The following is a 26,936-nucleotide window of genomic DNA, read 5'->3' as shown; positions in this document are numbered from 1 at the left end:
GTGCGGCGCCTTCCCGGGCCGAGGGCGCGGAGGAGCTCAGTCGGCCGGCCAGGGCGCGGGGTTGGGGGTCTCGCCGCGCGGGCTGCGCCCCCGCGCTCTGCTCCCATTCCGCGGCGGAAGCTCCCCCTCCTCCCCTTCCTGCTCCCCTTTCTACTGCAATTGTTTGGGGGAACCGCCTCTTTTACTTTATTTAGGCTTGCAACCCAGGACTCATTTGCTGGGATGCTGTGGTGGTGGGGGGGGGGGGCGGAGTGAGCGAGATCTGGAGGGCCCCTTCCTTCACTTAGCGAGTCTCAGGGCTGGTCTCCAGAGCTGACTTTGAAGTTGACGAGTGACGGGTGAAATGCAGAGGGAAGCTATCTCTCTGAGGAGTAAGATCTTTGATTGCTCTGGCTCATTCTGAAATATTTTTTGCCTGGAGGCGCGACGTGCGGGTTGGCTCGGAAGGTCATTAATCAATTAAAGGTTTGCAGTTACTGGAAGTTTCTAACCGCAGAATGGACTGTTCTGTACAGTGACAAAAGAGGCGTTACTAGTGTCTGGCTCCCAAGTCTTGTGAGATAGTGGGAATAGTCCCAGGTACTTGTTTCCAACTAGACCCTGTTCGCTGTCTGACATCGGGAGTCTCTTTTAACTTCTAGGGTTAGTGCCTTTAATGGCAAAATGGGACACCGCCCTACCTCCTAGATTGAAATAAATTATCACCTTTTCTACTTAGTGTTCTAGGCACCAGGGTCACAGTGGTGAACAAAAAGTAGATGATCTGTTCTTAAAAGTAAGACGTGTGCAAGTAAGACTTTAGAAGATTCTACATATTCTGAAGAAAATGAGTTGGAATGGTGGTCTTGTCTCTTGGTTGGGTTGGTAGGCAGGATGTTTTTGGGAAGGTGAGGTTGGGAGATCTGAATGTTGAGCAGAAGAGGTATGGGAGGAATGTTCTCCATGGAGGGATTAACAGGTGGGAACGTTGTGAGGTGAGAAGGAGCAGGGTGTCTTTGAGGAACAGAACAGTGTCAGGTTGGCACGAGCACTTTTCGGAGGGGAGAGTGGCTGCGGAGAGGAGACCAGAAAGGAATGTAGGCCACAGTCCACCAAGATAAAGATTTTTTTTTTTTAAGTGCATTATCTGTGAACTGATCCCAAACATTTTAAGTGTTGGGAACAGGGGAGAGAGAAAGGGATCATGCACTGGCATTCTGGATAGGAGGAAAACAGAGTTAAATCGTTTCTGAGTTGAGCTGCACTGTATAGGCATGTATAATGTGCTTTTATTTTTTTCTCTCAAAACCCCAGGAGTATAAATGAAGTTCTCTTGAATCTTTAATAAATTATATTTATTCTTTGTGCCAGTTTCATCCAACAAGTATTTATAAGTCACATGCTGTGTTGTAGGCACTGTGATTATAGCAGCAGGAAAAAGAGATCCTTGATCTCTTCGAGCTTCCATTTGGGGTGGGGGGAGACAGATTAAACAAGATATATGAAAAGATAATATGGTAGAGAAAACTTAAGCAGAGAAGGTGGAAAGGACAGATGGGCGAGGAAGGGGCTACTGGCTGGTGGAATTTAGGTAGGAAGCCCTGGGAAGGCCTTTCTGAGAAGGTTCTATTTGAGTAAAGGAGTGAGAGGATAAGCTCTGGAGGAGAGTGGCTCATACAGTGGGAAGATGAGGTGTGGAGGCCTGACATGCCTTGCTTGATGTGCTTGGGAAGAGAAGGCGGCCAGTGTAGCTGGGGTGGAGTGAATGTAGATGTCTTAGTCTGTTCTGGCGGCTGTAACAAAATACCATAGACTGGGTGGCTTATAAGCAATGGGAATTTATTCCTTGTAGTTCTGTTAACTGGGGGGTCTGAGATCCATGAGGCACAGGCAGATTTGGTGTCTGAGGGCCGGATTCCTAGTTTGTGGCCGTTTTCTTGCCCTGGTGGATCATCTAACGGAAGCGGGAAGTGAGCTTTCTGTGGTCTTGTAAAAGGGCTCTAATCCCATTCACAGGGGTCTGCCTTCATGACCTAATCACTTCCCAAAGGTGTCACTTGGGGATTAGGTTAAAACATACAAATTGGGGGAGGGGGGCACAAAAACAGTTTATAGCAGTCAGGAAGTCTGATGACTTCAGAAAAAGAAGGGTCTGATTCTATGTGCCCTTAGAAACCATTGCAAGGATTTTACTCAGAACAGTGAGTGTCGGAGGCTTCTGTGCAGGAGAGCAGCTGGTGTGAGTTAGGCTAGGTTGTGGATCTGGTAGAAACCTGGTCTGCCCGTCGTAGTCCTCATCTCTGCTAAAAGTAGCACCTGGCCGGAAACTAGGTGTCATCCTTGGTTCCTGTCTTTCTCTCACATCCTGACTCTTGCTTTCATGATCCACCCCCTCCTCACTGGTCCCCACCGCTTACAGCTCTGTGTGAACCCCTGTGCTCTCTGGCCTAGAGATTCTGGCTCCAGCCTCTGAGAACTCCCCCTCTTCCACCCCTGACTAGTGGTTCTCAGAGCAGCAAGAGGAGGAATCCCATTAAATCCTTCAGACCCAGGGTCTGCAGACTTGCAAAGGACAAAATCCTCAAGATGGAGGGCTTGTGGTCTGTTTCACAGGTCTACCCATTGTAGGGTACAAGCAGCACAGACAGCAGGAAAAGGATGGGCCTGGCTGGCCACCAGGAGAACTGGATTTACAAAAGCAGGGCCTGAATTTGCAGACCTCTTCCCTAGGTCAGGACACTCCACTGCATTTAGGTTTTTGCCTGGAATCTCTTGTTAGGGGAAGAGGATGATTAGTTACTTGTAGAGTCTCGAACCAGTCTTTAATTTTGCAAAGGAAGGCTGGAAAAATAGGTTCGTGGCAGATTATTGAAGATCTTGAACGGTAACCACCTTCAAGTTTTATATTTGTTCTTGTCAGTGTTGTGGAGTACGGAAAGGTTTTTCACAATTACCGCTGTTTGGGTAAAGATAGTAGGTGGTGGTGTACGGAGTGGATTGGAGGGGGTGCAGCTAGCTGTGGAACATTATTTTACTAATGCGCACTAGTGATAACAAAAGCTGGGGTGAATTGAAGCTTCACAGGAATGGGAATAAAAAAAAGCAAAAGGGCCTCAGTATGAGAAACTACAAAGAATAGATGGCTTTCAGGTCTGGGGAATAAAAAATCCAGAGATTAAAGCCTGAGTGACTGAGAACTGTTAGAGGAAAGAGAAGTAGAAACCAAGACAGAAGAGGTGTTGGAAATGCGGGATTGAAGTTCTGGAAGGAGGTCAGTATTGGGAATTTTCATCTCTTTTCATATTTGTCGTTTGTGGAGCACAGGGCCTCCAGAGCACCTGATGGCCTGCTGAGAAGCTAGAGCAGAGGCCTGGGTAGGTTGGCGTGGAGTTCCTTGTAAGAATTTTTTGGGGGAGAGATGGTGTTAGAAGAATGGGGGAGCACGTTCTGTCACTTAAAGAGATTTTGAGAACCTTTGTGGCACGTCCTGAGACGAGGTGCTGTCCTCAGGAATCCGTGCTGGCCGCTGCTGGAAGGCGGTGTGGAGTGGTGAGAAGAGGAAACAAGAGTTAGGAAAACAAGAAGCACCTAGGAAACGAGGGTGGGAGAGATCCAGAACAGAGCAGGTGGGGATCAGTCAGGATACAGCACCTCAGGAGAGGCTGCCAGGTTCCCTACTTGAGGGACACTTGTGTCAGAGAGCCCAGTGGGTGCCCTGCACAGAGAAGGTGGCCCGCTGGGTGGTTTCGCGCAGCCACTTCGCACCTGGCCAGAAATGGGCAGGCTGCAGGTGTTGCCCCACTGGAGGCATCGCGGCCATGCTGGGCTTGTTCTGAACCACAGCGGGAAGCTGGCTGTCTCTCCTGAGTGGAGCAGTCCTTCCTCTTGCTGGAAATCTTCCTCCCTGCCCTCTTGCATCGGTGTTGACAAATAGATGCCCTTGCTGTGATTGTCGCTCCATTCGAAAGTGTGTGGATTAACCACCTGTTAGGCATCCTTTGTTTGTAGTCCCGCAGCTCCCCTCTTGGCTGTGGTTGCCCTCAGTGGTGGTGATGGTTGGTCACTGAGCTCCAGCCCAAGGTCCCTACGGGTTGCTGGACTTGAGTAGTCACATCAGAGCAGTGTGGCTCCTTCCTGTGGTGATGGTGTGCACTTACACACTTCTCAGGATGAGTTGTTTTCAGTCCAGGGGCACAAGTTCCTCTCTCCTGGTGGAGTAGAGGCCCCTCTTCAGGAGTTTCATTCACTGCAGAGCAAAACAGTTTAACCCTTGGGAATCCTGGTGAGAGTTCAGAGCTTGTGGTTATACTTTGAGCTCATGCCACTACAGTAGATTCAGAATAGATGGTGTTTGGCTGCCCGCAGTGCAGATTTGAGTCTGTTATTTATATAATCTTGTGTTGGACTCCCACTGATAGTTGCCAGTGGTTTGGACTTCATCAGTTGGAACCTGAACCATGATTTCTCTTAGACGTACTGATTTGTAAATGATTATGTTGCAAAGAAGGCTGAAAAATTGTAATTCGTTCAGTGAGCAGACATTCCTTGAGCATCACTGGGTCTAGGATGCCATGCCTTGTTTTGGAATACAATCATGAACATAAGCGGCTTTGGGGCTCGTGTTCTAATTGGGGTGACAGATGGTGAGAAAGCCACCACAGGAGTATATTAATAAGTATCATGCTGGGGTGTACACAGAGGACCCTGGGAGCACCTAGAAGGGATAGGGGAAGGCTTCCTGGAGGAGGTGAATCTGAATTGAGGTCTCTCCGAAGGATGATTCTTAGTTGAGTAAGAGGAAGAGATGGAGGGAGTGTGTTGTGGACAGGGGCGCCATGTACAGATACCGGGGTGGGAGAAGGTAGTTTGTGAAGGATGAAGCATGACGTGTGAGGTCAGGGCAGCTGAAGACCAGGTGCGTGAGGCTGGGGTCTGCCTTCCCAGGAAGCAGAGCCTCTCGGCTTGTTTGGTGGGGAAGTTCCTGGAGTGGAGTTCCTACCTTCCTGCCTTGTTCCAGTCCATTCTGTGCCAGAGGACATCACATGGGGGCCTTGCTCACTGCTCAGGAGACACAGCTCTGATGCAGATCAGTGTAGACTTACATAAGAGCAATGAATAAAAAGTTAACAAGTAGGAGGAGGAAATGTCATGTATCAGAGGGGATTCAAGCTGAACAGTGAGCCAGATCGCCCCCAGCAGAGAAATTAATGGGATTAGTGTGATTTTTAAGAATAATTTCATTTGAAATAACTTAGAACTTAGAAGAAAATCACCGGAATAGTACCAGAAACTCTGGTATTCTCTTCACCCCATTCACCAGGTGTTCAGATGTTTCCTCCTTTGCTTTGTCAGTGGTGTGCACACACACACACACACACACACACACACACACACGCTCCCTGTGCCCCTGGCACTGCAGGGTGTGTTTCCCTGCAGTCAGCACTTTCTGACAGAGTGAGCCCACGGCCCTCCAGTCTGGACATTAGCATATTGGTGCAGCTGCTCCAACCTCTCCTTCGGATTTTTTTTGCAGGCCCAGGAATCCCCTAGCTTGCTGGTTCCAGGTTCCGTTGGGGACGTGTGTCCTAGAGCACTGTTAGGTCTCTTCAGCCTCCTCCCATTGAGTCTCTGGCTTTCGTGTGCCCGAAAGCTTAAAGAGCACAGCCTTGTGTTCTCATTGGCAAGGTCTGGAGACACTGGGAGGTCACATTGTATCAGGGATCCCCACACCCACTCCCAGCATCAGTGTTGTCCTCCTTACCAGGTGGCTTATTATAGTGAGAGCATACAAAGCAAAATCTGCCAGGAGGAAAGGCCATGGGGTGGGGCCCAAGGAAGCCCCTTGAGGGTGTCTGGACTCACTGAAGCTCTCCAGCGGTGCACTGTGACATGGCCCAGAGTGCCTACCATACCCAGACTCCAGGCTCCCAGAAGGAAAGCAGGTTTCAGCATAAAGCACATGGTGCAGTTAAGCACAGGGAGCCACTCTTAGCGTTGAAAGAATGGTGGGAAACCTCTAGAAATCCAAGTTCCCAGACACCACCAAGGGCCCACCTTGCTAGCAGGCCTTTCCAGGGACAGCATCTCAGATCTGCCGTGTTAAGTCTTCAGGTACTCCTTGGCGGTTGAGGGAGTACTCTGGCCCCCTAGTGAGTAGAGGCCAGAGACGCTGCCGAACATTTGCACGGTGCACAGGACAGCCACCACAAACAAGAATTTTCCAGCCTGCAATGTTAGTGTTGAAGTTGACTTTGGCAATGTACTTGTCCCATTGTCACCTGTACTTACCTGCTGCATATCTACACATTGTCCTGACTCATTTAGTGTTGCCATTTTCCCAAAGGCGCGGGCATCCCCTCTCTCCACCTCCGCCCCACTAGTCCTGGCTTTCTCCTGGGCCCCGGTTCTCCCGCTGCCCTGCTGCCCTCTCCTGGGTGCTCAGCCACTGTGCTGATTCCACTTCTCTGAGAAGGGAGGGAAGATAAGCACAGACTGGATTTCTTTTCTTTTCCTCAAGTGCTGAAGGTTCACAGTGACATTCCAGAGGATACTGTGTGGATGAAATTAAAACAGTATGCTTTGGAAAAGAAGTAAATGGGGAGTACGAAGTATGAGTAATAGAACGCGCTGCTCTGGGAATTAATGAGCAAGTATCAAGTACAGCTCGAGGGACTAAGGCGGAAGCCAGAGAAAGAAGAAAGGGGTGCTTAGGGGAGAGGACTGGGAGGAAGCCTGAGCATTGCAGTAGACGTTGCAGTGGGAGTTCCAGAAGAGCGAGGCCGCTGGGAGAGAAACAGTCATCGGGGCAAGCACGTCACTTGGAGCTCTCCTGGAGAGGCTCACCCCGCACCTTGTGTCCTCCCAGAGGCTGGACGGTGGCGGGGGGAGGGGGGGTGCAGTGTACCCCCATAAACTCACATAGGCCGCTGAGACCCAGCCTGCTGCACACTCATGCTTCCGAGATATGTTAGACAGGGCTGCAACCACCTGAAGCAGCGTTTGGACCAGATTGGAGAAAAACAAGAGACTGTGTTATTAGGGTGCCGCGGTATCTGCCTGAATTTGAGCTCTGAGAAAAAAGTCAGGGCCTTAGAATGCTGTAGGAAGCTGAGACTTTGTCCTTAGTATCTGGCTTTTCCTGTGTAATGCTGTTTTGTGGTCTTAAATTCTTCTCTTTATCAAATGTTATGTGAACGCAGTTTAGAGGTAGCTAGATGTACACTACCTCTTAAGCCAGCCTGCAGCCCCCAGCCACACGTCTCCTCTCCCACTTTTAATTGCACTTTTTTTTTTTTTTAAAGATTTTATTCATTTGTCAGAGAGAGAGCATGAGGAGGGGGAGGGGCAGAGGGAGAGGGAGCCCAGTGCAGGGCTTGATCCCAGGATCCTGGGATCGTGACCTGAGCTGAGGGCAGACGCTTCACCGACAGAGCCCGCCAGGTGTCCCTGCACTGTGTTTTGTGATGAACTTCAATATAGTTAAATAATAGGCTTGTATTGCTACTTCTTGTTTTTCAGTGTAGGGCATATTATTCGATTTCTGCTTTTGGAAGGTGCAGACTGAGCTGCCCTTCCACCCTGCACCCCACCTGCCTAAGCATCCCTCCCGCTGCTCCCCCAGTCTTACAGGATTTCGGTTAAGTCACTATTCAGAGTGGACGTTATTACAACTCTATGCTATTCAGAACTGTACACTGGAGTAATTATGATTATTTTTCCTTTCCCGTGTGTACTCTTGTTTCCTCTGATGAATGATGATATCCTTAATTCAGCTCCCTCATCTTGAAAATGTTAAGGACTATTTCCTGTATGCCAGAGACTGGGTGAAACCCTTTCTGTGGTTTATCCTATTTACTCCTGATAGCTGGCCAGCTCTGCCCCTCCCAGTGTTTCAGTCTCCTTATCTGTAGAATTGGAAAGGGTACCAAGGCAGGGGGAGGCTGAACAAAATTACCCAAGGTTCGTTCAGCCAGAAAGAGGTGGGACAGGAATTTGAATCCAGCTGTGTGTGACTCTAGAGTCAGGTTTCTGGAATGTTTCTTGCATAGTACTTAACGTTACAGAATGGCATCTGGAGGCAAGGTGGAGAAGATGAGGCCCACTAGCAAAGAACTGGAAAGAGGATGGAGGAAAAAAAAAAAGGAAGAACCACTTGTATTTTAAAAACCATAATTTAAATGTGCGGTGAACACCAACTACATTTACTTGGATTTTTCTGCCAGTTAGGTAGGAATGTCCTCTTAATGCTTTCACTCCGCCAGATATTCTGTCGCTTTCTTCTTAAGGGAAAAAATTCCCTCCTGAGCCTTTGGACCTGCTCTGCTCTGGGGCGCGGCTGCCGTCCTGTATTCCCATCGCCTCTGCCTTGGGTGCCACGTCATCTTGTCTGGGTTTACTCCATGATTTTGGTGGATCGTGTTCACATCCTTCAGTACCTCCCTAAGTAAGGATGTCTGGGAAGTACATTTGTGGAAATTCTGCAGATTTGAAAATGTGTATTTTACCATCTCAGTCGATCGGTAGCTTGTACAGAATTTTACCGTGGAATTCACTTTGTTTCAGAATTTCGAAGATTTGCTTTTTAGGTCTCTAGGTTGTTGTTGAAGGCCAAAGCCATTCTGATTCCACATTCTTTGTATATGACTTGTTTGGTTTTATTTGTCTCTTGAAATTCCTGTAGGGTCTTTGCTTGTCTCTGATGCTCTGAAATTTGGTGCTGATGTTCCATGGTTTGGATTCTGTTTCTGTTTATGTGCGGGGACCTTTCAGTTTGGTAACTTCTGGCTTCAGTTCTGAGATTTCTTGAATATCACAGTTTCTTTGACTGTCTATCTTTCCTGTTACTTTCTGTCTGAACCTCTTATTGTTGGGTATCTGGGATCTCGCACTGATGCTGCAGTTGTTCTTATTTGTCTTTGTTCTTTCTCATGTCTGTGTTTTGTGTTATTTGGGGGAACTTTTTTTTTTCCAATTTTATCAAATCTTTTGAGGCTTTTATTTTGCTTCCCTGTTTTTAATTCAGTTCTGATAGTTTTATTGAGATACAATTCACATACCATAAAAGTCATTCTTTTTATGTGTACGATTTAGTGGGTTTTAGTTCAGTCACAGTTATGCAACTGTGTCGCCACTTCATAATTGTAAGACACGACACTTTCATCTCCATGCCCCCCAGCCCTGTGCCCCGACCAAGAACCCTCTTAGGCATTAGCAGTCATTCCCTGTCTCCCTTACCCCCAGTCCCTGGCAACCCCTAATCTATTTTCTGTCTCTGGATTTGCCTGTTACGGACATGAATCCTGTGACTAGACTCGTACAACATGTAGTCTTTTGCGACCAGTCCCTTGCATGTAGCGCAACGCTTCTGAGGTTTATCCCTGTTGCAGGTGTCATTTGTTTTCATTGGCAAGTAATCACGTGGTATGACTGGGGGACATCTCATTTCTCCCTTCATCATTTGACGCACATTTAGCTTATTTCTACCTTTTGGCTAGCATGGATAATGCTTTAAGTCACAGTGTTCAAGTTTGGGATGGGTATGTGTTTTCAGTTCTCCTGGGCGTAGACCTCGGAGTGGAATTGCTGGATGACGTGGGAAACTGTGTGAAACATTCGGAGGAGTCACCAGACTGCTGTGTGCTGCAGCTGCTTCACGTCCTTCCTACTCCAGCACGGAATCCAAGGCTCCTGTGTCTCTGCGTCCTCACTGACGCTTGTAGTCGTCTTCCGTTTTGGTTTTGGCCATCCTAGGGGGTGTGGATGTTCTTAATTTTTAAGAGCTTTTAAAAAAATTTTCTAGGAACTCTTTATATTCCTTTCAATAATATTGTTGTTTCATGAATATAACATTTATCTCTGATCATACTAATCTTTGAAGTTTTCTTCTCAGTTTTTTTACTGCAAGTTGCTTTGTCTTGTTTTGGTCTCACTTTGATGTTACGGATTTCTCTCTGTTGTGTGGAAATCCATGATTGTTCCTATTAAAACTGTTGTCTAATATGTTGGCTGGAAATGCTGAGTGTGTGGGGCTTCTGGACCCTGAGCTTCGTCGTAGAAGGTCTGGTGGGCCATTTATTTGAAGGATATCTCATGCCAGTGCTACTTAGATATCCTCAGAGAAAGAGCTTTCAGTCCCTTGCCTGGAGGGCAAAGGATTGGCTGCCACTGTCTGGGAGCTTAATGGGGACAAGCAGGTGGTCAGTGTCAGGTCAGTGTGCATAGGGGTGCTTCGTCCCTTTGTTCTGGCAGTGTTCACAGTGTCTCAGGCAGAGAATTCTTCAAACAGCAAATCTTTTGCTGGATGGTGGCATGGCAGAGAGGTAAGAATTTGAGGATTTAATGCTTGTAAGAAAGCTTGCCACTAGTTCTGTTAGTGCTGCCACCTCCCTCCTGTCTAAGAGCACCCCGGTGTCACGGACTCTCCCCCCTCCCCACTTCTACTGCTTTCTTGAGCCTGCTAAGTCAGTATTCTTGAATCTGCTTTCCAGTTTCCTTTTGTCTTTTATTCTGCTCTCATCTTTGTGGGTTTTGCCTTTGGGGAAAAAGTTCCTTGGCTTTAGTTTTAGTTGGCTTTTAGGGAGAGAGTAAACCAGGTGGATTATTTACCCTCTGTGCCGAGAAATCTGTTGTTACATGAAATTTATTTTGTATATAATGAAAGATTTTATTTGAATGTGGAAAGCAAAATATACATTAAATACAAATATGGAATGATCCACTCGTAGTCCTTTTGACTTACAATTTTTAGAGTCTCTATAGAATACCAGAATGGTTAAAGATATAAAAAATAAAAGCATAAAAATACTAGAATAACATAGAGAAGAATCCTTTTATTTTAGAATCTTGGGTGGGATAGAATTTTCTAAATATATCAGGAAACCAAAACTTTTTAAAAGAGTGAGCCAGCTCTAAATATTGAAAAGTTCTGCATGCCTATGTGGTTGTCTTTTAGTGATCAAGTGACAGACATGTTGTATGTATATATTTGTAACATTTAATGAAATGTTGCTGTTGCTCGAATATTGCAGTGCATAAGAAAATGCAACCACACCAGTGAGCAAACTATGTTAAGGAGCTATTAATAAGAGAAAAACTGAATGGCAAGAGATTTCTCAATCACACTCATAAAGAAATATAAATGGAAAAATATGGCTCTAAGATTTTCAAAGCTCATAACTATCACTAACGCTGGAAGCCTATTTGGACTTGATCCTAAGGAAAGACAGTATCTCCTAGGAATGGGCAGGGACACCGGTGGTGTGCTGTTGGTGAAGACAGAAGAGAACCTGAATGGCCTTCGGTGGTGAATTGGTAGACTGAGCGCATCCAAATGTTTACATATGCAGGAACATTTCTGCAAGGAGATACACAAGGAGGAATAGTGATTTTTAATTGGTGGTGGGAGTATAAGAAAACAAAGACTTTTTTTTAAAAGATTTTATTTACTTATGTATGTATGTATGTATGTATTACCACACGTGAGCCTTGGGGGGTGGTGGAACAGAGGGAAAGGAACAAAGAGACTCCGAGCTGAGCATCGATGAGCATTGAGCGCGACAACGGGCTCTATCCCATGACCCCAAGATGAGGACCTGAGCTGAAACCAAGAGTTGGTTGTCCAACTGACTGAGCCACCCAGCACCCCAAACTAAGACTTCTTATTTATGTATTTCAGTGTGGACCTTTTTAACTGGTATCGTGTTATGTGTCTGACTGCAAAGAAGATACACAGACTACTATAAAGGGAAATATTTCTATAATTCTCAAAATCATATCTAGAAAGAGGTGTTTTGGGATAATCAGTGAAAAATAAGTTCTTAAGTATTTACTAATGTAATATGAAGATATTAAGGGAAGAAGTCACTTGAAAGGAAAAGATATCTTTTTAAGTCTTAACATTTTGAGCAGTGTAACTAATGATGTTTTCCCTGTTGACGTGATAGCAGTAATTTAGAGCCAGATTTATAGTTGGTCTCTAAAATATATAGATGCTTATAAAATGAATTTTTCATTGAATTTCGTCCCTATTTTATATTCCTATTCTTCCCATGTTATTTTTATTTTTTGCCTTTTTTATAATTTATGTGACTTTTTGGATGTCTTAAATCCTTTCAGAGACAATGCAGAGCGAGTTGTAGACTGATGATTACTAGTAATTAGTGAACTAAAATCACTCATATCAGATTCTCACTGATTAAGAGCACACAGAGAGTTTGCACAACCCCCTTACTGTAAGAGAGAGCGTCATCCACCTAAAAAAAGATTCAGAGAGATACAGCATGGGTTCAAGATCACACAGAGTAGGTCTGTGTTTCTGTGTAACGTAAATAATGTCTTTATGTATTTCTGTGTTTATGTGAGAGTAAATATGTTCGTGTTTTACAATAAGTCACACGTTACATAAAATATATTTAGAGTCATTCATATTACAAAAACAAGTAGCTGACTGTAGCTGTTTTTTTTCTTTCAGAATTTAAACGAATATGTTGAAGCACTAATTACCTTGAAGCAGAAAATTATTAATACAGAGTGAGTATGTTTTCATGTGTTCTGTTGAACTTCGTGAACCTGACAGATAAGCCAGAGCAGGCGGTGTGTTAGGCTGTCAGTGTGTCACCTGGAGCCCATGGGCTGTGGGTCATGGTCATCGTGGAACCCTCGTGAGCCTTGTCCGCAGGCTGAAGGCTGTGGTGTTGGTCCTCAGCCCTTTACAGCAGGCCTATGGGTTTGGAGGTGATTTTTTGCTAGACTGGCAATTTTTTTAAAGCTGTTTTCTGTCTTCAAAGCCTTGTTAGCTTTAGGATTAGACCTCAGATTTCCTCACAGTATTTCATAGCCATGGTATGAGATTTAATTTTTTTTTTAAAGTTCACATATCATTGCAGCGCTTTTAAGGAATCGAAGGTGATGTGTGTGTGTGTGTATACATATTTAATTAATTAAACATTATTTGTTGCAGGAAGCCTAGGAAGAAAGGTGCCTAGCATATTTTGAAACATGATTTTAACGGTATATTTTCTAGACCAAAAAAGTAACATCATTCTTTTCTTTGTTGCAGTAATTTATTAACAGAATATCAGAAGAAATGTGATGATATCCTTTTACTAGCTTTTTCCTTTGAGTTTTTCAATTTACTTATTTATAGTTTCTTACAAGAACTGTGGGAATTTTTGGTTATCTTTTGGAAGATAGTGTTTACAGCCTCTAAGGAAGGAACCCTTCTGAGCAGCACAGTGACCGTAAGGCTTTTCCTGTGAGTACATGTTTCATGATGAAGACTGCTGGTCTCTGTTGTGGAGTATTCTGTTTTTGTCACTGATTTTGATTTTCTTAAGGTCTCCTAACTTTTTAATGGGTAGGTCTTTTTCATTTGTACTGAGCACGTGACAGGTGTTCTGCAGGCTTAGGAATAAAGTGAAGCCGAGTAGGGTACTCTGAGAATTTTTCAGGATTTCTGTACGACCTGCAGTGTAGGAATATTCAGAATGTTGGAAAAGTGACTTTTGCAAATTGGCTTTATGATTTGTAGAGAATGACTATCCATAATCATGGTGTGATTTTGTATTTACAAGACAAGTCTGGTCAGCATTTGTTCAATAACCATTCAGAGCACCTGGAGTGTTGTTGGCCTCTGGTGAAATATTTTATTGGTCGGGTGAAAATAGCGTGTGTAATTGACTTTTCTGGATTTCGTGTTGAAAACACCATGAAGGAAATCTCCCATGAAATTAGCATGGGTATATTTTTAGAGATTCAGCTTAGGTCTTGGGACAGATGCTGCTCTTCAACTTTGGCAGGAACCCCAGGCCTGCTTTGATATTATTTCTGGCCTCCCCAAACTTACACGTGATCACTGATTATTTTTTGTGTTGGTACCATCATGTCTAACTTGTGTGATTAGAGTAATAAGATCAACGCATAAGACTTAGATTTATTTTTAGTTCTGAATTTTTACATTAAAAAATGTAGGTCAGTGAAAATCCCCCCTTGTGCTTCATTTGTTTAAACTCTCAGTCTGTTTAACTATAAATGTATATTATCACAAGAGCAGTATCTTTGATTATGAAACCTGTACAGAAACAGTTATTACAAGTACTTTTAATTAGCTAAATGGGAAATAGGTAGCCAATTAATTCCAGTATTAGGAAAATATACTTTCATTATATCCTTTTTAGCGTAAACTTTTGAGGTAGTTACACATGTAATCTAGCAGGGAAATTGATTTGCTTTTCAAAAATTTATAAAATTTTTAAATCAAAATTATTAGAATCGTTTATTAAAAATTGATAAACCTTGGGATTATTCTGGAATACCCATTCAGTGATGTGGTAATCATCTTCAGCCCCTGCTACAAGTAAATACTGATTCCTTTTTTTTTTTAAACCCGATTGATATTTGCCCCAAATACATATTTTTTGTACCTTAAGTGTGCATTAGTTTGCTTTTCCAACCCGAGGTGCTAATGGTATATGTTTAAATGGCATTGTTATGTAACTTGATTTTTTACCTTTTTTTTTTTTTTTTTTTAGAGTTTTATTAGAGAGAGAACAGGGAGAGGAGCAGAGGGAAAGGGAGAGAGAGAATGTCAGGCAGACTCCCTGCTGAGCACTAAGCCCCAGGAGGGGGCTCCATCTCATGACCCTGAGATCACAACCTGAGCTGAAACCCAGGAGTCAGATGCTTAAGTGATGGAGCAACCCAGGCGCCCCTTGATTTCTTTCTTTTTTGTGTAATTCTGTTTTGTTAAGTTTATTATTTCCTTTTTCAGAAGGAGAGGGTATATTTTATTTCATCAGGTTTTTTTGAACTTCTCTTTTTTGCAAAGACTGGTAACTTAGGGTGAATATTATAGTCCTTAATCTGGAGAAGTTTGTATTCTGAGGTGTGTTGTTACAGAGGCATGTTGTTACAGACATTTGCCACCTCGTGGTCTATGCATAGAAACTTGTAGGAGGTGAAATTTAAAAGGGTAATCATTTTGCTGTCCTGGAACATTTCACGGGCAGCGTGAGATGGGAAACGAAGTTATCATATTGTGTAAATTGTAAAAGTGAGAGGTTATCTAGGTTTTGTGTTTTCCCTGTGTTTTTTTTTTTCTTGTTACTTGTTGAGTATAGTATAGTATTGATACATGGTTCTCATAAGCACCTAACTCTTGTTTGCTGTAATTATGCTCTGGACTATTTGAGAAATTCAGGATAGGTTGTTTGGGGATTTTATTGTTTATAGGATCCAAGGTAGTGTTCATTTGTTGAATATTGCTTTGTGTTTATTCTTGGAACTCAGTATTAATCGTCGATGTAATTGAATACCTATTTTAATTTAGATAAGTAGATATTTTGACTTTAGGTACATGTTATGGTAAATAGAGTAACTTAGTAAAAATTTTTAACACTGTGTTATAAATGGACCTTGGAATATTGTTTTCTAGGAATTGTGAACTTGCCTGTATATACATTGAACAGAGATTATTACAGGTAATTTTAAAGTGAGTTTAATCTTCTGTCAAGTATCAGATAAAACTGAGAGTTTTCTTTAACAAGTTTTACAGCTGCAGTTTGCAAGAAGGTAAGTACCTGTCTTCATGGTTGTTTTGGGATAGACATTTATCAGACTAGATTTTGAAACAGATTCAATCATAGTGCCACACAGGATTGACCCATCATATAGAATGTGACTTTAATGGTCATAATAAAAGATTTACATTTTCCTTAGTATTAAATTACTCAAATGAATTTCTTACCAAGGTCTTAAATTACAGCCTGGTATTTGACTTTTTATTACCTTTACTGATGGCATTGCCATTGAAATGAAGCTTATTGTTAATCAAATTGTAGTCTGCGTGAATTGGATTGTTTAATAATGTGGTTATTTTGTGTATTTTAAGCGATTTAAAATGTAGCGAAAATTTAGCATGTTTCGTATTCTGAATACATTCATCCTCTAGAAGGCGGCAAAACATTGTTATAAAGTGGATCACAAAATTGTCTGTCATTTAATTTGGATAAATGGGGTTTGAGTTCAAGGTTGGAAAAACCCAATTATTTGGCATATTGTCCTTTCACATATCGTCTGTCAGATTGAGAATCTACTGTAATTCTCAAGTAGTTTATCATATACTTTTATTAGAAGTAAACTATAATGTCAAAGAATAAAGGGCAGTATGAAGATCATGTTGGTATAAATAGAATGCATTTAAAAAGAGAGATTCTTTTATTCCTTTTTTCTTCCAAGTTAGAAAAACTAGAATAGTAGCAGTCGATATATTTAAAAATTTGCTGTATGTACTTCCGTATAATAATGCTAATGCATCATCTATTTTTAGAGAGAATAGTACCCTGCATCACCAAGTGGAACAGATGCTTCAAAAAATTTCTCCTCTGCAGAAATGTCAGGAAGAATTGGGATCTTTAAAAGCAGAGCTGGAAGAGAAGAAGGTACCTAAAGGAATTTTCCTCCAAAGCTTTATCTTCCATAAATTAAGATCTGTTTATTCACTGTCGTTGGCATGAACGGGTATTTTATGTCTTAACAGAGGAAACAAGGGGTACTCAGGAATCACTAAGTGTATTCCCCTATTTAGAGGACACTGAACTAGTTGATTAATGGCTTGGTCCTCACAGTAATTACTAGCTCTGTGACGCTCTGTTAGTTGCTTACATGTTTTTTGAGGTTCTGCAGAGGAACCTTCTAGCTGGGAGTTTTTAGGGCTCTATGTGTCCTGCGTTGGTTGTCTTTTCATATTGGTCTTGCTGTAAGTGTAAAATAATCTGCAAAAATTTAAACTTAAAGGTGGAGAGATCATGTTCTCTGTTTCAAAATCAGGTTGCAGTAAAACAGTTATTTAAAATGCTTTAAACTTGGCAGTGCAAGAAAAAATGCTGCAAATTTGCTTTTTGGTGTGAACTGTGGTTTACTCTTTTTAGGAGTCTTAGGAGAGAATTCATAGCTTTTACAAATAACATAAGTTGGAGGCCAATAAAGTTAGTTGGTTTGCATGAGACATATCATATCCAAGCTGGAACGATGCATGCTTCTCAGCCTGTTCTCTGAGCTCTTTTCATGATGGCGTCTGTGCCTCTCAGTCATTGACTTGTTGCTGTTTTAGTAATGCCGTGCGCCGATCTGAGATCTTACGTACTTCTGTAGAAAGTCTATTATATATTTAACTACTTGGAGAAGGTTAAACAGAAACAACCACAACATTGAATTTTGTCTGCCTCTAATATATAACAGTCTCATCAGCCATGTCTGAGAGGACGCGTGAACACTGGAGTCAGACCTCTATGAGAAACGCTAATTAGTCACTCATTCTCTGTGACTTTGGAAAAATAAGTCAGCTTGTGGATCCTCAGACCCCTCATCTATAAAAGGGGGTCATAAAATCCATCTCAGAGCTGTGGTAGTTAAAGACCTATCGTCCGCACGTTGTAGGAGGATAAGTGCTCAGTGACAGACCCTTTCCCGTTCCGCAGTGGCCGTCAGGATGGACCTGCTCAGTGGTGGTAGCCCATTTTCCCCAGTGATTGTTAAGTGTCATGATTTGCTTTATATTTTTGTGTAGTAGTAATGAGCTCTAAAATTTCTTTAGATTTTTTGAATTTTAACTGGTTGAGAAAAATATTGGCTATTCGGTCTTAGGAAGGTTTGGATTTGCCCTAAAATTAATACATTTTAACTTGCGTAGCTTTGTTTGATGAGACCATTAATCCTTTTACATCTGTTAAGGATCTGGTTATCTCTATTAAAATGTTCAGAGAATATACTTTGGTTTCCTGTCTAATATATGTATTCATTTGGTTGATTTCTTACTGTTAAATGGTAATAATTTCAATTATCAAGGTCAAAGTAAATTCTCACTGATGGTCAGTGACTTTCAGATTGACAACAGCTATCTTTTTCTTAGAGTTCTCTGAAGTTGTACCAAGATACTCACCAGGAATATGCACGTGTAAAAGAAGAATGCTTGAAAACTGATGCTCAGTAAGTCCTAAAATGACTGTGGACATACGGTTTTCATGTCTGAAAATGTCTGGTCCTCCAGTCAGTGCTCTCTCTCTCTCTTCTCTGTCTTTGGGTTGTGGGCTGTAACTGTGATCTTAAACTAGTTAGTCAACATTAGTCTCTAGGTCTGTCAAGTGGAAATTATACCTCCCTTGAAGGATTATAAGGCGGATTGATAAATCTTGATATATTAAAGAGCTGCACGAAGAAAGAACTCCATAGAAGTGTTTATGTCTGTACATGTGCGTGGTCTGTGTATTTTCAGCCATGATGGTCAGCTTCTTCCTCTGCACTGGGACTTTAACAGGTCCCCTGTGGAATGGGCGTCTTTGTTACCATTAATGAAAAGAGCTGTTCGAAAGCACCCAAGTGATGATAATCACGTGATTCACAGATCTTGTGAGCTACACACAGTAGTCTAGTGTATGTGTGATGTAATGGTACCTCAGAGACTTTCTCAGAGTTACCTGCCTGCTCTGAGCCAAAAATCTATCTGAAAACTGGTGCAGCTCTCCAGCCTCTACCCTCCTGTGAGATGGAATTGTGAGCACAGCCACCACGCATGCTCCCAGAAGTAACATTGCCCGTGTGGTTGCTGCACTGGTCCTAGGAAGCCACCGGGGTTCATCAGCTTGGTCTGGACATGAGGCCATTGTGGCTCAGGGATACTCCCAGACGTGGTATGTCAGAAAAATACAGATTTCATTCTAGAAATATTATACACTAAATACCATACTGTTCTCTCTTAGTTTACTCTTTCTTTAGGACAGTTGCTGATGATTTCAGTGGTTGATACACAATGATCATCATGACCGACATTTCTTTGTTATATAAATTTTAGTAATTTAAAAAAAATGTGCCACAAATTGTGTGTGCGTGTGTATACTTTTCTTTTTTCTTTTTTTTTTTTTACTATATTAATTTTTGAAATTGTCTTATTAGGAAGAAGAAACTAGAAGCCAAGGTGAAGAAGCTGGAAGGTAATTGGCACTATTGTTGTCTAGCTAATGGAAGTCACTGGTCTTTACACAGATCGTTAGTGACCGTACAGAGTTGTAGGACTTGATCGGTAGCCTGGTCATCTGGTGTTTTCGAGGGCGCACCCCGAATGACCATGCTAAGGGCACTGTTAAGGAGAAGTTTGAGTACTCCTCTCAGTTCTTGGATAGGAATAGGAGAATGGCATGTGGCAAATCTTTGAAGTGTTGTGCACTCAAAATAATGGCAATCCATATTTGTACCTTAAAAAGCAGCAATCAGTAAAAGGATTTAATTTTGAAAGTTGAATATTATGGGGCTTTCTCATTTTTTTCCTAAAATAAGTGGTTAGTAGAGAGAAAAGGTTACTACTTTTAGTACCAGGAACCTTGGTGTTTTTAGGTAGTGATGACACGCGGACGGTGCTTTGCCTCCGAGCGCGGGCCGTTTCTCATGTAGAGTGTGAAGTAAGAATTTACATTTAGCTGGATTGGGGCATATAGAAGAGAACTTGCTGAAAGTACTTCCAGCCGTAAATTTACCTAGATTGAGGCCAGGTCTTTAGATTTAAACTCTGCAAATATTTTGGTAACAGTTTTTCCTCTGATTCGGTTTTTGCACAAACACTGACAATATGGCAGTAAGTATGACATCACTGTGTTCTTTTTAAGTATGGCTTTCTCTTGCTGGTGTGTGAAGATAAGTGTCTATCTAAGGAAATGTTTTAAAGAGATCTGAGATGCCTGTGCATTTCAGACTATGTACAGCTTTTAGGGCAGATTTCCTTTGAAGAGAAGTGTAGCCTTTATTTCCCATGTGACAGAAATATTTTCCCCTAGTAAGGGATGTTGCGTAATAATCAGGTAAGGAAATACTCAGGCTCGTTAGAGGAGTCAGGAAAGGATTGTTACTGTAGTGTTTTATGGAATTTTAGTTTTCATGGCAATTGTGTATGAACATACTCAGGTAAAGTTAATGCTGGTTAGATTCTTAATAATATATTTGGACCATGTGCTTCAGAACCAAAAGCCAGATTGAAGTATTTGCTGAAGATCCAGGTATTGTTTATACCCTAAAAGTAGATCTAGAACAAAGGTATTAGCGCTAGAACTATTAGCTTGTTGATGGGAATTCCAGGAAGAAGTAACAACATAATAAGTGTGGAGAAGATTGTCCCTCCTCCCCAGTACAGAGGATGGTATTAACTATCTTCCGAGATGAAACCACAGCTATAGAATCTCTGAAACATGAATGCTGCTTGTTGCCGAAGAGCAGGAGGGAGCGGTGCCCCTCCTTCACAGAAGGTCAGGTGTGCCGGGTTCTTGCCTGACCAGGGTGCGTGGGCTGGCGCGGCTGGGATCGCAAAGGTGTCTTGGGGCCTCTGCCAAGTCTGTGGTTTTATAGATAACAGTTTAAACAAACCGCATTCCTGCGTTTATCCCTAACTGAGGAAGTGCTGAAGGAGCAGTAACTTTTTACAAAATTTGTTTCAAAGTTTTATGAAATGAGAAAAGCTCTCAGTAGATGATATTTTGAGTATTTCATTAGTGGTAGCTGTGAAGTCGGTACATAATTATTGTGTCTCTTGTTCACTGTGCTTTTTAAAGAGGCTGCTGTCAAGCAAACGCAGGACTTCAAGCAACTGAGGAATGAGAAGAAAATACTTGAAAAGGAATTTAAGAAGACACAGGTAATAGATAATAGCGTGCACCCAGGTGACATTCATGGCCTCAGGGCTCCATAGTGTCCTCGTCATGTGGGAATCAGGAACGGGGCTGCCCTGGGGGAATCGGTCCACGGTGCCGCTGGGCTGCCCCCCTCACACCGGGTGTGGGATGCCTGCCCTCCCTGCCCCTTACACTGTCAGCACTTTCTTTCCACAGGAACGGCTCGATGAATTTTCTAAACAAAAAAATGAAAAGGGTGAGTATTCACTTACTGCTTGAAAATTCTGTTTTGACATGCAGTATTCTTTATTAACTGTATTTTTCGCCGTGGTTTTAGAGTTGAGACATATTGGAACACAAATTTCAAGTGATTCTTACGGAAGCATAGATAAAAGTGAGTATATTACAGACTTCTTACTAATTTCTGTGCATTACTTTCAGTGACCTGGGAGGTTGCTTTTTGCTCTTACCTGTAATTGCAGAACTTCTCGGGTTTAGCAGGTGTTCGAGTTAGAGAAGGCATATCCCATTTTATGTCTTCATCAGATCTGTTGCATGTATTATCACCTTGCTGTCTGATCAGATAATTTGGTGAATGAAAGAGTCAAAAAGCAATATTGTTTGGAAAAGGAAAACTAGTCCATGGTATAATTTCCATACTTTTCAATAAATAAATGTAGTTTTATATTAGGTTACAGTTTTTCAAGTTAACTTATAAAATTTCTTAGGTGCCAAATATATAAAAATTGTGAAGACAGAAAAACTGGAATCAAAGCCCTCCAGTGTATTTTTGGAGGGAAGGCCAAGCGTTGTAAGCAGAAGGAAGACAGTAGTTGTGGAACAAAGGGAGTCACAAACTTTTCAGTGTTCATTTTGTCATGCAGTGTGTTATCTTGTAGGCCAGAAGATACAACACTGGATGCTGAGAAATTGAAGTGTTTGCTTTAATATTTCTCTTTATTAGCTGTGTGATCTTGGCCATTTACTTCTCTTTGTTTCATTCTTCATTTTTAAAAAGGAGATTATGGATTTTTGCTCTACTTATCTCACACTTTCTTGAGATGGAATTAAAATGATAAGTTAATAACGGTGTTGTTATGTCACTGATGTGTTATTTTTCCTCCAAGTGGAGATTACTAAAACCACTTCCATTGTTTCTACAAGGATATAGCGTGTCTTTAGAAGCCTCCTTTACCCTGTCTCTTCGTCCAAGATCACCTTTTCCTGGGCTTGAGGCTTTAATAGTTAACACCTTTCAGTTTCCTGGGCACTGGTTTGCCGGTTCCCAGTGTCGCTGCTGCATAGGTCCAGGTGCTTCAACCTCTTTGTCCTCCCCTTCTGTGTGGAAAACCAGGGTTTGAGTCGTAGGTGCTGCTCAGAGAAGTGGAGGGCTCCCCGGGCTTGGTTCTCCCAGCCAGTGGTCAGCTGCTGCTTTCGTCATCTTCTCTTTTGGACTGACGGGTTTGTTTTAGAATTTGACTGTTCTCAAGCCTTGCTGTTTAAAACTGAACCCTCCCACTGAGTCCTCGGAATTGCTGTCTATCCCTGCATTGTTTTATCTCCCCTCATCGTGAGGGTGAGTGTTGTCTGCTGTACATTTTGCTTCTTCCAGGTAAATACATGAAGTCTTTAGGAATCTGTTAATTATTTACTTGTGGACCTTGGGGGATTTAATTCCTAATTGCTAAGTATATCTTTAACACTTTTCTCTCATAATACTGTTGACCCTTCAGCAACACTGGTTTGAATTGCACGCATATCCACTTCTATGTAGGTTTTATTTCTATAAATACAGTGCAGTACTGTGAACGTATTTTCTCTTCTTTATGGTTTTTTAACAGTTTTCTTTCTTCTAGTTTACTTCATTGTAAGAATGTAGTATATTAAGCATATAATGTATAAAGTACGTGTTATTGCCTGTTGTGTTATCAGGAAAGCTTCTGATTAACACTAGGCTGTTAGTTAGGTTTTAAGGGAGTCAAAGTTCAAGGCTCATCTGTACTTCTGAAAGAAATTCACAAGTTAGAAAGTATATTGGGTTGACTCAGATAATTTGGTGAATTATCTTTTTGAAAGGCCTCCAGAATGTCACATTTGCCTTTCCTTCCTTCTAAATTCCATTAGAGATGGCAGAAAATTAAAAAACAAAACAAAACAAAACTCTTCTTTAGAGTTAAAAGGTTTACTACCATGGAGGAAAATGTAAAGCAGATGGTATCAGTTGGTGGTGAAACCTAAAATTACAGAGAAAATAGGCCTCAAAAAGCAAGTTTGATTGTAGAAGCCCTGTGTTTCTTCAGATCAGAGGCATAGGGAGTGGGAGACGGAGCAGGACATGAGTAACCTTCTGGTTTCAGAAACAGCGTTTGGCATTTGTCCACACGTTGTGGCCCAAAGTTCTGTCAAGTGTCATTTACGACATAGGAGGCACTCTGAGTGGGTGTGGATATAAGAAAACCAGAAAATTGGGTAATTACGCCTACTTTGAAGGATAGCCACTCCTGTTCGCAGAAAATGAGATACTTCTCTTCTTCGTGTAAATCCTTGTAACTGCTTCACTCTGCATCCCTTCCCTCCGAAGGCAGGGTCCCCTAGGTCCATGAAGTGAGAACCTTCATGTATTGCCAGAGGAATGTAGGCTGAAGAAGTATACGCTGGCTCTCAAAGATGACCTGCCTCAACTTCCATCTAAAACTGAGAAGCAGCAGTCATGGGGAAGAAAGGCACCAAGGAGAAAAACCCGAAGAAACGGTATTAAATCACGAACTGGAGGGAAGAAAATGTTAAGAGTAGAGTTCATGTCCTTAGATAATTGGCTGCTGCCATGAAATTGAACCAGTGGGGTTCTCAAGTATGGGAAACAAGATTTTAGATGTCACAGTGGTCACCCACCTGGACCTCTCCGAGGGGAGGCCAGAGCCCTAAGGAGAGAAGTCAGCAAGAAATAATTGAAGGACACATCTCAGAGTGGGACACACATGTAATATTTATATTGGAAATGCTTTTTCAGGTGTTGAGCGTGATTTTTGTGTACGATCTTTATTTCTGGCATGTTAGTAGGAAGTATCTTTTAAAATCAAATGAAGTGGAAAAGATTGAATATAGAGAGACAGAGAAATTTCAAGCAAATGCTAACTTGAAAGCAGTAACCAGGCAAAAAGTAATTCAAGCTTAGAAGTGAGTGTACGTGGATTAAAAGGGAATATCCAGGTTTCTTAAAGGTACAATTCATCAAGAAGATGTTGCTATCATAGACTGAGAACACGAAACTCTGCAGTAAAATGCCTGGAAATTCTGGAGGGAATAGTCACCTGTTTCCATGAGAGGCTTTACTGTGTTTCTCAGAGACCGTCATTTGTAAAAGCACACAAAATAGGTGGAATTGGATTTGTGGTTTCAGGATGATTTACATCTAACCTTTAAACCACAAACGTAGAATTCTTCAAAATACTTTTAAACATATGAATGCTATTTGCTGGACAACAGAAACTCCAGCCTAGTATGAGATAATATTATAAAACTGATACTTAATAAGATATTAATAAAGGGGCACCTGGATGGCTCAGTCGTTAAGCGGCTGCCTTCGGCTCAGATCATGATCCCAGAGTCCTGGGATCGGTGGGAAGCCTGCTTCTCCCTCTCCCCCTGCTGGTGTTCCCTCTCTCGCTGTGTCTCTCTCTGTCCAATAAACAAATAAAATCTTAAAAAAAAAGAAAAAAGATATTAATAAAACTCTCCCTCCCCCTCCAAACCCCACAACTTTCCAAACTTGTCTGGTAAGTGAGCATGCATTCACACAAACCAGCTCCTCTTGGGTAGCAGAGAACATAAAAACTGAAATAAATAACCGTAGGCCGGTATTAAAATCTCTGAGATATTGCCAGTCTCGTGTTCACAGGGATGAGTGATCTTCCATGATTATTTTAGAAAGCAAGAAGTACAGAAACTGAATGACAGGAAAGTAGGAAAATGCAGCAGAAACTGAGGGAAATGGAAAGAAGGAGTTGATGAAGAAGAAAATCTAAGTTAATGAAATAGGAACCAAAGCATTGTTGATTTGGGCCTAGTAAAACAAACAGCTGGATCTCTGCAGGGCTGTTGAAACCAACAGCTCCTCCGCAAGTCTGATCAAGAAAGGAAGGAACAGCCACACAAAAGCCTCTCGACAGAGAAAGCTACAAAAAAGCTGCAGTGAGAGCATTTCTGAATTCACACATTTATATTCAGATTGAATCATGCTTGCGAAATGAAGCGTTTTCAAGGAAAACATGCTCAGATTGATTTGGATAGTTGCTGCAAACCTGAACAGAAAAATAATGCGGAAGAAACTTTAAGAGAACAGTTAAGATCTGATGCCATACAAGACCCGCAGGACTTACAAGTGAGCTCTGTAAAGGCTTCAGTGAATAAAACTATGTCTTTATTAGTAGTTATTTTGTTTGTCGGAGAACTTAGAAAAATACCGACTGCTTTTCATGTCGTTGTCTTGGACTCAAACAGCCCTGTACCAGAGCCAGCTAAGACTGACATGAGCACACACGCGGTCACTGAGGAACACAGCTGCAAAATGCCAAATGCAATTTTGAGAACTCCAGTCTCATACTAATAGAGAATACAGACATAGCATGATTTGAGGATTTATCTCAGGAAGACCACAACCACTGGTTACGAGAAGAAAGATGTGATCATCTCAGTTCAGCATCCATTCCTCATGAAAAGGTACTCGGTGAGGTAACAATTGAGAAACACATTTTGAAATTGAGAAAGGTGAAAGCTGAAGAGCCTAGTCATTCCCGCCAGAAGCAGACACGTGTGCGTTTTGTTACCTCTGTTCTGTGTGCACTAGGGGCCCCGCGCCGTGCAGCAGAGCCAACACGGAAGAGCAGGGGCTGTAAATACTAACAAGAGTCAGAATTGTCATGATTTCAAGTGATGAGGCTGTCTAGGTAGACTGAGCTGGAAGACCGAACGGGAGTTTGGCAGAGTGGTGATACATCCCATGAGCACGCGGAGTGCGCCGTCCTCAACCTATCAGAGCAGGGATGGAATGAGAAACACCAGTTAGGGTGACAGGACCGTCATGTCTAGGAAGAGAAAACCTAAAAGCAGTGTGCCAGGCCTCTGAGGAAGCCCGCAAAGCCACGGAAGAGCGTGAAAGACCAGAACATGTAAGTGAACGTTGGTACTGGATCAAAGGCTCAACGGTGTAAAGACGTGAGGTTTCCCCAGATGTATTTCTAAAGATCCAGTCTTACATCTCACTGAGGTTGTAGATGGGAAAGGACAAGCAGATGGTGAAAGCTTATCAGGATAGGATAGATATTTGGAATGATCAAGTTTTTGAAAAGGAAAAACCTGATCAAGGCTCATGGCCACACATATTGTAACAAACACAATTGTGACGGTATCTTGGTGAAAGCATGGTGTTCCTGTGACGCCTGGCAAGTCAGCGAAGCAGACAAGTACAGAGACACTCACGGACGCCTTAGATTTGATACAGGCAGGAATGTACGGGATTGGGGGAAGGTGCGCAATTCGACGTAATGAGCTTTTCTCCTTACAGCTAAGTAATGAAGCCACAGTGGGCTTTGGTTTTGTTTTGTTTTTCTGCTCTACTGGGAATGGATAGTTCTGTTCTGATTTGTCAGATTAGGAGTAGTGAACGAGTGCTCAGTTAGCATAGGCATCGCTCTGTTTAGTAACCTCCATAGGAATAGAAAAGTAACTTTTTCTCTTTTTTTTTAAGGTTCCTTGTTTGCTGCTTTGGGTATACGTAATAAGCAGGGATCCTGGTCAGGTCATTTAAGCACAGGGGATTACAGTATTTGGAAGCAGGCTTTTGGGTAGGTTAAATCACAATGTAGATAAGTTACTTGATCACAGAATTTTGGAACTCAAAGAGTGGATGTGCCTCATACACAGTGACAGCCAGAAGTTGATTGGGCTCCAGAGAGGTTGGGAATGTGAAACTCCTTAAGTGTGCCTGTTACTCTGTCCTTAACACTTATTCTGGTCCCCTCTTCTGGGGACAATGCTCTTTATGGAGTGATGTAGTTTGCCAGCTTATATAGGGCTGACTTATTTCAAAATTTGTGAGTTTTTATATTATAGATATTTTGGGTTAAAAGGTAGGCCTTTTATCTTCTCTAGAACTGGATTAAAGATTTCAGTATTTTCAATAAATGCTTCAGGCTAATTTAAGAACTTTAAGGTAACTATAACAGAGGTAGCCTGAAATTACCTAATACTTAAAGCTTATTTTTAGTTGAATTTTTATTAGTGCGGTTGGTGTTTCTATGCAGATTTGAC

The 26,936-nt window shown here is 42.2% G+C and overlaps 1 protein-coding gene across 3 annotated transcripts in view; it reads left to right on the top strand.

The window, feature by feature from the left end:
• ICE1 (interactor of little elongation complex ELL subunit 1) overlaps positions 1-26,936 on the top strand; it is a 56,015-nt gene that overhangs the window by 320 nt on the left and 28,759 nt on the right. The window contains exons 2-10 of one of the 3 annotated variants that reach the window (XM_045807989.2): positions 12,449-12,507; positions 13,037-13,071; positions 15,528-15,546; positions 16,304-16,415; positions 17,885-17,961; positions 18,925-18,962; positions 20,568-20,650; positions 20,844-20,883; positions 20,965-21,021. In XM_045807989.2, coding sequence (XP_045663945.2) covers positions 12,449-12,507; positions 13,037-13,071; positions 15,528-15,546; positions 16,304-16,415; positions 17,885-17,961; positions 18,925-18,962; positions 20,568-20,650; positions 20,844-20,883; positions 20,965-21,021 — 520 coding nt within the window. The other 2 variants (XM_087867995.1, XM_087867996.1) reach the window with 2 other exon arrangements.

This window comes from Ursus americanus, chromosome 15 (genome assembly GCF_024610735.1).
Source record: "Ursus americanus isolate L20-20 chromosome 15, mUrsAme1.1.p, whole genome shotgun sequence".
NCBI classification, from domain to species: Eukaryota; Metazoa; Chordata; class Mammalia; order Carnivora; family Ursidae; genus Ursus; species Ursus americanus.
Note: the sequence above shows the minus strand (reverse complement) of the source record. Positions and strands in the feature narration are given on the sequence as shown.